Source organism: Hydra vulgaris, chromosome 02 (assembly GCF_038396675.1).
Source record: "Hydra vulgaris chromosome 02, alternate assembly HydraT2T_AEP".
Taxonomy (NCBI): Eukaryota; Metazoa; Cnidaria; class Hydrozoa; order Anthoathecata; family Hydridae; genus Hydra; species Hydra vulgaris.
Window position 1 is genome coordinate 17,986,591 of NC_088921.1, and position 13,370 is coordinate 17,999,960.

At 29.3% G+C, this 13,370-nt stretch overlaps 1 protein-coding gene across 1 annotated transcript; it reads right to left on the bottom strand.

Moving 5' to 3' along the window:
* Positions 1-962: 962 nt before the first annotated feature.
* On the bottom strand, positions 963-7,366 carry LOC136075901 (uncharacterized). The gene is made up of 5 exons (XM_065789344.1): positions 7,274-7,366; positions 7,117-7,200; positions 2,832-2,955; positions 2,580-2,681; positions 963-2,495 (listed from the first exon to the last, which is right to left on the bottom strand). Exons 1-5 carry the CDS (start codon positions 7,364-7,366, stop codon positions 1,003-1,005), a joined length of 1,896 nt encoding a protein of 631 aa, XP_065645416.1. The 3' UTR covers positions 963-1,002.
* Positions 7,367-13,370: the final 6,004 nt, after the last annotated feature.

Consider the following 13,370-nt stretch of genomic DNA (forward strand, 5'->3'; position numbering starts at 1 on the left):
GTAATAGACATGGTGCACAGAATGAATGAAGACAGTTTTTTATAATAATTGATTTATGCATAATTTCGTTGCAAATAGTACAAAAACAAAGATGCACATGAGGGTTTAAAGTGAAGTAAATATCTTGCAGTTTAAGATTAAATTTTGTTTGAGGTAAAAGTTTAGATTGTATGTTATTTATTTTGTGTCTGGTCCAAATATTTACACTATAACTAATACTTAAAGGTCTTCCACTTATCTTTTTTTTTTTTTTTCTTCCTTTATTGGGTTTAAAGCAAACACATTCAGTTACATTGCAATTTTCAGGCCAAGATCGTAATTTTAGTTCAGTGTTTGAACCTTTTTCAATATTTCTTAATATTGAAAACCATCTATAACACATTTTTTGAGGATGCTTATTTGGGTGGTCCTTATCAATTCGGATAAAAAAACAAAATTCCATTCTAACAATATGTTTTGTTAAAAGAACACTATCATTATCTTGACTTTCTCCACCACTGTGGACCAGAGTGACCGCCAGGTTGAGTTGTTCCCCAGGTCTAATTTTTTTTTTGCAATAGCTAGATATACATTAGTAGACACCATTTATAACATTTAGAACTTCTGGGGTGTTGGAATTTTCAAAAAAAAAATGAGACAAAAAAATCAAAAAATAGCTATACTTATCACTGTGGACCTGAGTGACCACCAGATTAAAATGTTCCCTAGGTCTGATTTTTTTTTTCAATAGTTGGGTATACACTATTTCTAACATTTTGGGAAGACACTATTTATAACATTTTGGGAAGACACTATTTACAACATTTAAAACTTCTAGGGTGTTAAAAAAAATTGAAAAAAAAAATTAAAAAATAGGTATAACTTATCCTATACAAATAAAAGCACAAAGTAAAAAAGCTTTATGTTAACTAGTTATAATATAAGTCTAAATCTATAAATAATATACTTTACAATATATACTTGAAATTATAAACATTAAACTAAATTATATAATTATTCAGTTTATTTAATGTTTTTTGATGCAAACTCGACAACACTGGATTTTAGTCGTTTTGCATAATCTATATGGTTAACTCTTCGTTTGTATCTATTCCATGTTTTTTTGAATTCATGATGAATAGCTTCTCCTGTTTGCTCACAGTAAACTCCTAGGCCGCAGTCAGTAGAATGAAGAAAAGGAAGTATATGACATACTGCTATGTGAACTTTCCATGTAACACTGAGCTTGATACCCTCAAATGTGGCATGCACGTATTCAATCAAATCTGCATAGGACTTTTTAAACTCCAGAACAGCAGTGCTGATGTTATCCCCTGCTACCATACCAAATGCTTCTGCTTGAAGGCATTTAAACTTTCTAACACAGTTTACTATTGGTAGTAAGTCATATTTTCCATTGTTTATAATATTTCTTTCAAGTATATCCACCAACTTCAGGAACTTGCTTGCATTGTTTCCGTCAAGCCCTATGCCTTGGTATCCTCGAAACATGATGTAGTTTGATTGTAACCACTTCTCAAGCAAAGGCCATACACTAACTAGAAGTACTGCAAGTTTATTTACTATTCCCATTAGAACATGGAGCTCAGGAACAGGAACCAACTCTTCGAGAAGAGTTTCAGGATCTTCTTCTTTGTACAAAAGTCTTGGATTTGTAACATTTTTAAAGTGTGACATTTTTGACTTCTTCTTTCCGTCAAGGGTAAAGTTGTTATAATGATCATCCAATGACCTAAGTGTTCGTTTAATTCCAGGCTCAAGAGTGCAGGATCCCTCACAATATAAACATCTGTATTTCCCAGCATGACTACTAATTCCAAACACTGAATTTGCACATTTTAGATCAAATGCAACGTAAAACTTTACATCGTTTAAATTCAGGGGCTCAATAAGCTTCCAAAGATTATCGTTAGCTTCAGAAACCCCCTCAACAATTGCTATAAGAAAGGATCTTTTTACTCCAGCATCATCTAGCTCTGAATCTGAAGAAGTTTTTTCCAGGGGATTAAACACATTTACAGTAACTTTAAGGAATCCCTGACCTGAATCCGTAGCTATTCTCAATATGGAGTCATGTGGATCTATTCCTCTTTCTGTAATGACGTGCTGTATAAATTTAGATGTATCTTTTACATGAACCAATGTTCTAGTAATGGCTTCTTCTCCATCCATAAAACCTACTTCTTTAGAAGTGTAAAATTCATCTATACGGTTATGGAGAGCTTCAATTTTTTCAAAGATGTTCGCTTCAATACAGGTTTGAGTTCCCATACTAGATCTATATTTGGAACAAAAATTCTTTGTTTGATTTTTTGAAAGCTCAAGAGATTTAACCAACTCCATAACAGTACCAAAGGACACCTGTTTCAGCTCAATTCGGTCAGTTTTTTTGTCAGGAGTTCCAACCACAATGTTCAAAGGAGACCCTTGAGTAGCCAACTGAAACTTCTGTCCTCTACAAATATTTTCAGCTTCCATCTTGTGCTTAAGTATACCTGGCAACATACATAAATAAAATATGTTTATTATTTGGAATTTTAAATATGTATTTATATTAAAGAACAGCTTAATATACTTGCCTGAGGCTACCCGTTCTAAATATTTAGGTCCAAGCTGTTCTGCCGCTTCAATGAGATTGTTCACAGCTCTGCTCTCTGTACAGATATGAGCCACTCCTTGCACTAAATATTTTTGTTTGAAAACAAATGAACAAAATTTTTAATTAACTAAATATTTTATTAAGTACAATAAATTTTGTTATGTGAAGCATTATATATATGAAGCATTATATATATGAAAAAATAAAACAACAATAATAATAAAATTCTAACCTACAAAGCCAAAGCATGTTGAACATAGTCTGGAAGACTTTGCATGTTCAGAATCATTAGAAGCACTGATTTCATCAACAATGTCTTTGATATTTGATGATCTTCTAAGATGCAATCTATCAGTCTAAAATAATGGAAAAAATATTGATCAGTAAGTGATATTATTTTAGCATACTAAATGGTATTTTACTATACACTATGTAAGTTTAACTATATATACTATATAATTAAATTTTAAGCTTACACTGTAAACAGTAAATAAATAGTTAATAAATAAATAGTAATTAGTTGTTTATCTTATACAACCTTATATACATGTTTTGTATAACTAATATTTATATACTACAATGTAGTATATATGTAGTATGTATGTAGTATGTATGTAGTCTACATACATACATATTATACTCAAATACTTCCATGCATGTCATACTTAAACTAAGTATATGTATATACATATACTTATCGTGCTGTATATATAATATATAAAGTTATATACATTTTAAGTCTACGCATACAATAGAAAAACTGAAAGTTTTTTTAATAACACATGTATTATTTTTTAATACATGTATATGTATTAATAACATGTACTAAGTAAATGTTGTAATAACATGTATTAAAAAAAAAATCTGTTCTATATTTTTAGTTAAGAAACTGTGTGATTGTAAATATATCAAAGTATTAACTAGAAATTAATAATAATTATTATACATAAAAAAACAGATTAACATGAATTTTACCTTGGATATCTTCACTATCCAGTTCCCTAGGTACTCCACCTTGTTCTTGTCGAGATCATAGAGGTTTCTGTGGCAATTGTTACAAATAACCTTGGGATAGTTGGTTACATCTAAACTATACTGACTCCAGACGAAAGTTTTTATCTTTGTTTCAATTGCTGGAGTGATCTTTTGAATTTTAGATGACTTTTTCCCGAACTGTGTAAGACAAACAGCACACGTTTTATGTAAACAGTCCGCCATTGTATATACAATTTAATAATTTCGCGGACTTTCAACCGAGTTTTCACCTAATTTATTAAGATTTTTATGGCTAAAAATAAATATTTTTGAGCAAATTTTTTTTGACTTTGTCCAATCACTCAGAAGTTTTTAATGTCATAAATGGTGTCTACTAATGTATACCCAACTATTGATAAAGAAAAATCAGACCTGGGGAACAACTTAACCTGGCGGTCACTCTGGTCCACAGTGCCACATATTCTACATAATGTTTTTAGTTTTGTTTCATGTGACATTTTTATTGCTAAAATATAAGATTTGATGTACAAAATTTTTAAACTTAAAAAAGTAACCGGACTCTGATTTTTTTTTTATTATAAAGTTAAAACCATCTTTTTTTTAAATATATATAGCTTTAAATCATAAAAATTCGAATAAATGCTTAATTATTATGTTTTAGTAGTAAGAATGACCATAAAATAATTTTCGACTTTCCTGCGTATTTTGTCACATAAAAATTAATAAATCAAGTATTTCAAATAAAATATGTTTTCCTTGGCCACACATTTTATCAGTTTATAGTTTATATCTGATTTATACATCTTCAAAGCAACGATATGGCCTTTTTTATTAGGTTACGGTAAAAGACCATTACAAAAAAAAAAATCAAAATTACGATGTTGTTGTTGTTTTTAAAGTAACGCATGCGCATAATAAATGTCCGCAAATGCTTAAAATTAAACCACCGTGGAAGATGTTCAGATAATTTTATAACAAAAGACAGTGGTTTTTATGATTTGTTAGAGCGTGACGATGAAGTCGTGGCAGATCGTGGATTTTAAATTCAGGAAGAGCTTTTATTTAGATTTTGTACTAATAATTCCTTCAGGTGCTTGTCTCAAAAGTCAAATGAATGCATCTGAATGCAAAAAAACTAAAAATATAGCTAACATAAGAATACATGTTGAACGAGTCATCAATAGAATGAAAACTTATAGAATTTTAAAGAATGTTTTTCCTCTAACATTGTTGCGTCATGTTGATGATACTGTGAGGGTTTGTGCTGTACTCTGTAACTTGAAACCTGTTTTTGTCAATAATTCAAGTGATGGAAATATAAAACCTTACAGTCGTTAAACAAGGGTTTACAAGAAATAATGTGTAAGCATAGGAATCTGTGCTAATACCTTTCAAAACTAAAAAGTTCTATTTTGTACAAAGTTTATATATATATATAAATATATATATATATATAATATATATATATATATATATATATATATATATATATATATATATATATATATATAAGTTAGTAAAAACACTTATCTAATTTTTGATTACTTCAACACTGTGTTTCACCAACAGCAGGTTCATCAGGAAGAATGTCTTAACATAAAAAAATTTTCAAATTATAGAAAAATTATTTCACAGGAAGTTAGGAATTCTGATAATTAATTATGTAATAACTGTAGTATTTTGCAACCAGGAAGTTGCATCAACTACATTAGATAATTAAAAAATCATGAAAAGAATTCTTTAGGATTAGGATAAATTTGGACTGGTCATTTGTTTTTATAATTTTTTAAAAGGAACTTTATTTCATGTCTGCATTTAAATAAGTTCCTTTAATTAAAAAAATTAGATTAGTGTTTTTACTAATTTATTATTGCTCTGTTCTTTTAGAACATTGAGCACTCTTTTTGTAGAATACACTAACATAATTTATATATATATATATAAATATATATATATATATATATATATATATATATATATATATATATTATAACAATAAAACTAGTTATATTTTAGTATTGAATTGTATTTTAACATGTTTAATGTTGACATTTTGCACCCTATTTAAACTCCTTCTTGGCTTAATGTTAGCAATGATAGGTATTCCATCCACAAAATCCATCGAACATACACGATCACATCGCATGGATAACATTTTTTCTTATTTTTACCTTCCCTTTTTAGTAAAACTTTCCACTTTTCTTTTTCTCTAGAATTTTTTTTAAAGAACTTGGAAAACAGGAAAGATTGAACGGAAGATTACAATTACATTATTCTTTTTTCGAACCTTCATGGACATTAAATTCTTGTATTTGTAAACTTTCCGAAAAAAAAGGCTTTTTTAAGTTTGGTATGCGTTTTTTACCCCTAGAAAGACTAGGTTCAGGAATCTCTCCCTTTCCTCTGCCTTTTCAGAGCAGGCTTAATACTAGTAGTAACGGATTTTGTTTAGTTGCTAAAAACTTAAATTTTGCTTTTTATTATTATTATTAAACAGCACAATTGCTGGGGAGGGGGAGGGGGGCAAGGATCATTTTTCAAAAAAGAGGCACTTTATAGTTGCAAATAAATATACTGCTTGATCTTTATAACAAAATTTACTCGATACAGAGGACAAATGGTAGAAAGAGAGGGCAATTGCTTCAAAAAGGGAGCGTAAATTGCCCCGCACGTTCGTTCTCGAAATGCCGGGACTGATATTGTACAATCCTGGGATTTCGGTAATATAAAATAAAGGAACAGCCATACAATTTTGACATAGTTGTCACTTTTATAGTTGGGGGTGGTGGTGGGCTGAAACGCAAATTAAGGGAGCTAAGGCAGTAAGAATCAGAATTTGAATAGAAAAAAACAGAAATTTCTAGAAATGTAGACATATTTATTTTTTTCATCAAATAAAAAACAAAATGCCATATATTTTCACAGTGGAAATCTTTATTAAGCCTGTACTAAATGCTGCTGAGGCAGTCTTAATGATAAATATCAAAAAATATTTTAACTAAGAATGTTAAATGCAGTGATCTGTTTATCTTATTAGATGGTTGGTTACCTGAAGAGGACAGTAATAAACAATGGCCGATGTTTTTCTTAACCATTCTCGCTTTCAGACATTCACAACGTATTTATGACACAAGCCATAAAATGTGGTTGATTACAAGTTGAATAACCACTTGTAGGCAGTTTGCATAACTAGTTTAATCCAGTTTCTAATTATTCAACAAAGCTTAGCGTTGAATAAAAATTGTGCTCAAATAATATTTATAGTAAAAGTCTATTAATTTACACTGGATTTATTCCCATTTGTTATAGTCAAATTTTATATGTTCAATAAAATTTCCATGAGATGTCCACACCATAAAGTATGAGTGATGGTGCCTTGTTACAGCTATTTGTACAAGGCATTGCATACAATATGCATGATTGTTGTTGAAAGAAATACTAACATTATTTTTAATCAAATATGGAAGTTTTACGCTCGGATCAAGTGGGGACAAGTAATTTATTGAAAATGGGCATTTTACTTCAAGACATGCAGGTGGACAACACAAACAAGTAACAATACGATCAGGACTACCGCCAATAAACGGAATATTTCTAAAATCTATCTAAAAATAACCCACAATCATGCATTGCTACACCTTTATGATTGATTTTTAAAATTTCATAAAAACAGTTAACAGCATTCTGTTCCATTTCCCTGCCATACTTTATTGCAGGCATGTTTGAATTAACAAATAACATGCCAGATATACGTTGGTTTAACTCCCACATATCGGCTTCAATTTTATTTAGTTTGTTATTTTTGTCCAAACATCATAACTTTTTGAAGCTGTTGTAACACCTTTTCTTTATTCATACCAGTATTTGTTTTTATTTTGTTCTTAGTATTTGTTGTTATTTTCTCTGCTCAATAACTCTTCAATATTTTTAAGCGTCATATGAAGTGTTATATTTCAAGTGATAATATATCTTCTATCGAATTTTTTTTAAAGAACTCGGAAAACAGGAAAAATTGAATGGAAGATTACAATTACATTGCAACATCCTGAAGATAAAGTTTAGTAGAATAATTAGAAATTTCTTATACAAATTGTCTACAAATGGTCTCTTTTTTTTTTTAAATGTTGAGAAAAATTTTCTCTGCTAAAATCTAGATTTTTAATTTTAACAGGAAAAGGTTTTCGATTTGGAAGATATTGATTTGAAACCATTGTGCAAGCCGGATATGTTAAGCGCATTCTTACAGCAGCTTCAATTCTAAACATTGCTGTAAAAAACATGGTGACATGTTTGGCTCATTTCTGCCTTACTTGTACAGTGACAAGATTGGATTTTTGCATTTTTTTTTTTTATGATCAACCACAGTTTATGGCAACACGTTGTGAATGTCTGCATTCACCTTTCATTGCACAAAATGGACTTTTCTCACTTATAAAGTGATATGAGAGTTTTTGAAGCCAGCCTGTTTTATAAAAGCTAAAAACTTTTGAATTTTTATAATCATTTAAGTCATTGCTGGCTAATTCAGATGGGTTAAACATCAAATAGTTAAAAATATCTGGATACAAACCCATTGGCCATTGTTTATTACTGTCCTCTTCAGGTAACCAACCATCTAATAAGATAAACGGATAACTGCATTTAACATTGTTAATTAAATTTTTTTTTTGATATTTATATTTAACTTCTTTGACTGCCTCGGTAGCAGTTAGTATAGGCTTAATAAAGTTTTCCATTGCAGAAAATACACGAGCAACCAATTCCCTCTTTGTTCCAGAAACACGCAAATTTCGAAGTCGTAAATACTGCTTTAACTCATAAACTTTCATTTTATTTATTAAATCTAAATCCATTATGAGTTTATCTTAGGATAAATGATCTAAACAAAAGGAAAGCTCAATGTTTGCTTAAAAATCGATTGTACGAAATAGTTTATTTTTATTTTACCCAAACAATTTGGATCCAGACCTGAATATTTCTACGCGTTTTTTCCGATCGGATAGGTGTATTAAAATAGAATTAATATTAATAATAAATAGAAAAAATATTGCAAACAAACACAGTCTTAATAGACCCCTGATTCATATACTTAAGCTCTCATTAAATTCTGGGATATTTCCGGATGTACTTAAATTGGCAAAAGTAATTCCATTATACAAATGTAATGATCATTCTGACATTACAAACTACAGGCCTATATCAATACTTTCTGTATTTTCAAAACTCTTCGAACGTGTAGTTTATAATAGAATCTATGATTACTTCATTAAAAACAATTTTTTTTACCCAAATCAGTTTGGCTTTCAAAAAAATCTCTCTACAGAGCATGCAATCATTGAAATAGTAAATCAAATAACTAATGGTTTTGAAAATAATAAATTTACTTTAGGAGTGTTTCTTAATTTATCAAAAGCATTCGATACAGTGGACCATTGCATTCTCTTAGATAAATTAAGGCATTACGGAATAATAAATAAACTTATTATTGGATTAAAAGCTATCTTACAAACACAAAACAATATGTAAATAATGTCCAATCTGGAGTATTAAATGTCATATGTGGAGTCCCGCAAGGATCGATTCTTGGTCCACTTCTTTTTCTAATATATATAAATGACTTTTGTAATGCATCTTTAAAAATGAACTCGGTCATGTTTGCAGATGACACAAACTTATTTCTCACCAACAATGATATCAAGAAATTATATGCAGACATGAATATTGAACTGTGTAAAGTAAACAATTGGTTTAAGGCAAACAAACTCTCACTTAACGCTGAGAAAACAAAGTATATACTATTTCACAAAAAAACACAAGAAGAAAATCTTCCTCTCAAGTTGCCTAACCTCTAAATGATATACTACTAAATAAGCAATCCAATATAAGATTCTTAGGTATCATTGTTGATGAAAAATTATCCTGGCTTCCACATATAATATATATACAGTCAAAAATCACCAAAATAATAGGTTTGATGTATCGAGTTCGCTCCTACGTCAATAAAAATAGTCTTAAATTAATCTACTTTGAGCTAATTCATAGCTTCATCAGCTATGCAAACATTTCATGGGCAAGTACTCAAGCGGCAAAGATTAAAAAAATTTATAGTCTACAAAAACATGCCTGCAGAATCATTTACTCAAAAAATAGGTGTGAACACGCTAAGCCCTTAATGAAAGATATGAAAATGATGAATGTGTTTGAAATAAATATCTACCAGCATTTAATTTTCATGTATCGTTATAATCACAATATCTCTCCTATAAGCTTTAATAACAAGTTTAAAATAAATAAAAATGATATCTATATTCTTAGAGCGAATATGTCCAACACATATAAACTGCCTCGGATAATAAACAAATATTCAGAGTACAGCATTCTATATCGAGGTCTAAAAGTATGGAATCTTTTTCAAAAAGGATTCAAAGGTACGGTAAATTCGTTAAGTTCATTCAAGTTTTTAACAAAAAAAGAAATTTTTAAAATATAAGAAACGTTTTTGGTTAATGATACTTTGAATAATTTCTCATAAATCTGTTTTTGTTTTATTTCTACTTTTGTTGGTTGCTTATCGATTTTATTAGCGAATTACGCGTTTTATTACGATATTTTATTGAAATTTTATTACGCATATTGTAACATATTACGATATTTTTTTGAAATCTTGTTATAGGGGCTCTATGAAAAGATTGCGATAACGTACTGTCATCCTCATCTTCTTTGAGCCCCTATCTGTTTTACTTATTTTATTTATTGAAATTTTATATTACGAAGTTGTAAAATCTTATATTATATTAAAACAGAGAAAAAAAAAAAAAAAAAAAAAGAATCATTGTCTTTTAAAAGTAGATAAAATGTATGACATATTTTAATTTTTTTAAGTTTCAATAACTGTATAATTTCTGACTGATAAACTGTAATCTTTTATAGTGAGTTATGTATAATTTTAATAGAAATAATTGTTTAACTAAAACTGGTTATTCTATGGTTATGGTTTACTATTTTAAATTTGCTTTGTTTTGGCTACTCTAAGTAGCTGTAGTTCACTCTATAATTAGTTTTGTATTTATTACTTCATAAAATCCTTCATAAAATCCTACTCATAACTTCAAATAGTTTAAATTTCATTTAAATGAAAAACTTATGAAGGATTATAACCAGTTAATACCCAGCTCTCTAAGCAATCAATATTAAGAAACTGCAATAATTAATAAACTAATTAAACGTTAAAAGTATTTTAAAACGCCGGACAGTACTCAAACGATGTAAAAGCTTTAAGTTATTTAATCACCCAGACACACAGTGGGCCAGGTTGTGGAAAAAAGTAAAAAAATTACATTCTCAAAAATTATATTATTATACACCATTTTATAGCTTAAACATCTTTTATAAACAGCTTTTATAAAATGTATATATTTTTGTGTAATTATCATGTAATATGCTTTTACGTTGTAAAATAAAAGCATTTTTTTTAATTTGATAATATTTTACATGTTACTAATTAGGGTAAAACACCCAGTGTTCGCCACTTTTTTGAATTTAGTCCGACATAAATATTCATTTCTCGCTCTTATTTTCATAAATTATAAATTTTTTAGTTGTAGCCTATAGATTGAGAGTTGGTCTTTACGATGCTCATAGAATAAATGACCTCTGATAATAAATACGGGAGCAATAGTCTCCGAAAGAGCCAAATGGCGACCACTAGCAAGAAACATATGTTCGCCATCTGGGAACTTTTAATTTTGCTAATGTTTTACTAGTTCGCCTCAATTAATTTTTTTTTAAATATGTCTTTTTCTTGTTGATTAAGATTTATTTTCAAGTCTAAATTGTTGTTAAAGAATCAAAGTTTTATTTATATTTTTTTTCACTTTAATTACAAATTAAACTAGAAATCTCCGGTCATATCATTGCGTGTAATTTAAAAAAAGAGAGAGAAAATGACAATAATAAATAAAATGCGGAAATGTTTTTATCTAGCTCGATCATAGAGTAGTCACTTTGAAATCGTTCTTACCTGAATAAGACGCTCTTTTAGACTTTCTTCTTTTGTTTGCATTGGCTTAGAATGCAACATTTTTTTTTTTTACTGGGGGTTTTGACTTCTTCACCAACTCGATTACCAAGCGTGTGTTCATTCTTTCAACTTTTGCTCGCTCTTGGTCTTTCTTTTTCTCTTTCACTTCCGCCAGAATAGATACAATTTGATCTGACGTCACAACAGATGCTGATTGAAGCTCTTGCGCAACAAAACTTTAGCTGATGTGAAACAAATATGGTCCCATTTATAAAAATTTTTATGTGTGTCAGACAAGCATTTAATATTTTTGCCATTGGCTTCACATAAGCACTAATTTTCTTGACATTTGTAATTTGTCCAGTAAAAAGTTTGCATGTTTCAAATTTTCTGAGCATGATTTCTCATGCTTATTCTTTTTGTTGACAAGTTTATTTTCAATGCTACTCAATGATATGAGCAAGAACTGTGATCATGGCACTCTTTGAATCTTTTTCTTTTTTTTTTATTTATTTACATTTTCACAACTACATATTAGTTACAATTTTATCAAATCGTAATATAAGCATTATATACTTCCGTTACAAAAGATTATATTTAACCAAATAATGCTAAAATACATTTAACAGAAAAAATAACACTCTGTTAAAAAAGAAGAAACAATTGAAAAAAATAAATTTAGGAAGCATTAGTTGAATATATTATGAAGGACTTGTTAAGATTATATTGTTATAGGGAATTCGTAGAAGACTGAATAAATCTTATCATCGAGAACCTTATTATTGTTATAACATTTTGTTTTGTTTTTTCTTGTTGTTTAATGATTTGTGTGTATTTTATTTTATTTTTTTTATTAATATTATTTTTTTTTAATGTTATTTAGATTTATTTAGATTATATATATATATATATAATAATAATGATAAGCTGCGGCGAACAATAAAATGTCGCTTGAAAGGGGTAGCAACCCTTTAGCTCTTTGCCAGTAGACAATGAGCTGTAGCAGCAATTCGGTACATTAACTTAAATACTAGTGTTGGCTACAGTGTTTGTCTAAACGATTTTTAAATTCATTGAGATGACGAGAGTCAATTACAGTTTGTGGGAGTGAATTCCATCGGTTTACTACTCTGTTAGGGAAGAAATTGAGTCTAGTTGAAACAGCACGCATATTGTTATTGAGGTCAGAAGCATTAAAAAACTCTTTGCATTGACGATGAGAGTGTCCTCTAGTTATTCGCACAGATGGATAGCCGATTTGTGGGTTAATCCAATAAATATTTTCTAAATTATTTATAAACTTGAAGTTGTAGATTAAATCACCTCGATTGCGTCTTTCATTTAGTGAGGTAAGATGAAGGTGTGCTAATCTGGCTTCACTGGATAAGGCTTTGAGAGATGGAATTGCTTTGGTGGCACGATTTTGGACTTTTTCAATTTTTTTAACGTTGTGTGCAGAAAGATAATTCCACACAGGAGCAGCATACTCAAGGTGAGGTCTGACCAGCGATGTGTAGAGCCTCTTCCAAACTTGTGCATTTTTATAAATAAATGATTTCTTTAGTTGACCGAGAACAGAGTTAGCTTTTGATGATATTATTTCAACGTGTGTATCCCATTTGAGGTTATGTGAAATGCAAATCCCAAGATCTTTTTCACTGTACGAGGAGTCAAGAAGCTGCTTCCCTTGCTGAGTCAAGATATAGTATTGGTGGTTAAGATTTTTGCTTTTGTTAAAGTGTAAGATAAGGCACT

Bases quoted from the DNA above. Each gene is read 5' to 3' on its own strand.
- LOC136075901 (XM_065789344.1), bottom strand. From the start codon at position 7,366: ATGTGGGAGTTAAACCAACGTATATCTGGCATGTTATTTGTTAATTCA. The intron at 2,956-7,116 runs GTAAAATGCCCA...CCATTATTTTAG, and splicing joins GTCCACCTGCATGTCTTGAA to ACTGATAGATTGCATCTTAG. The intron at 2,682-2,831 runs GTTAGAATTTTA...AAAAATATTTAG, and splicing joins AACATGCTTTGGCTTTGTAG to TGCAAGGAGTGGCTCATATC.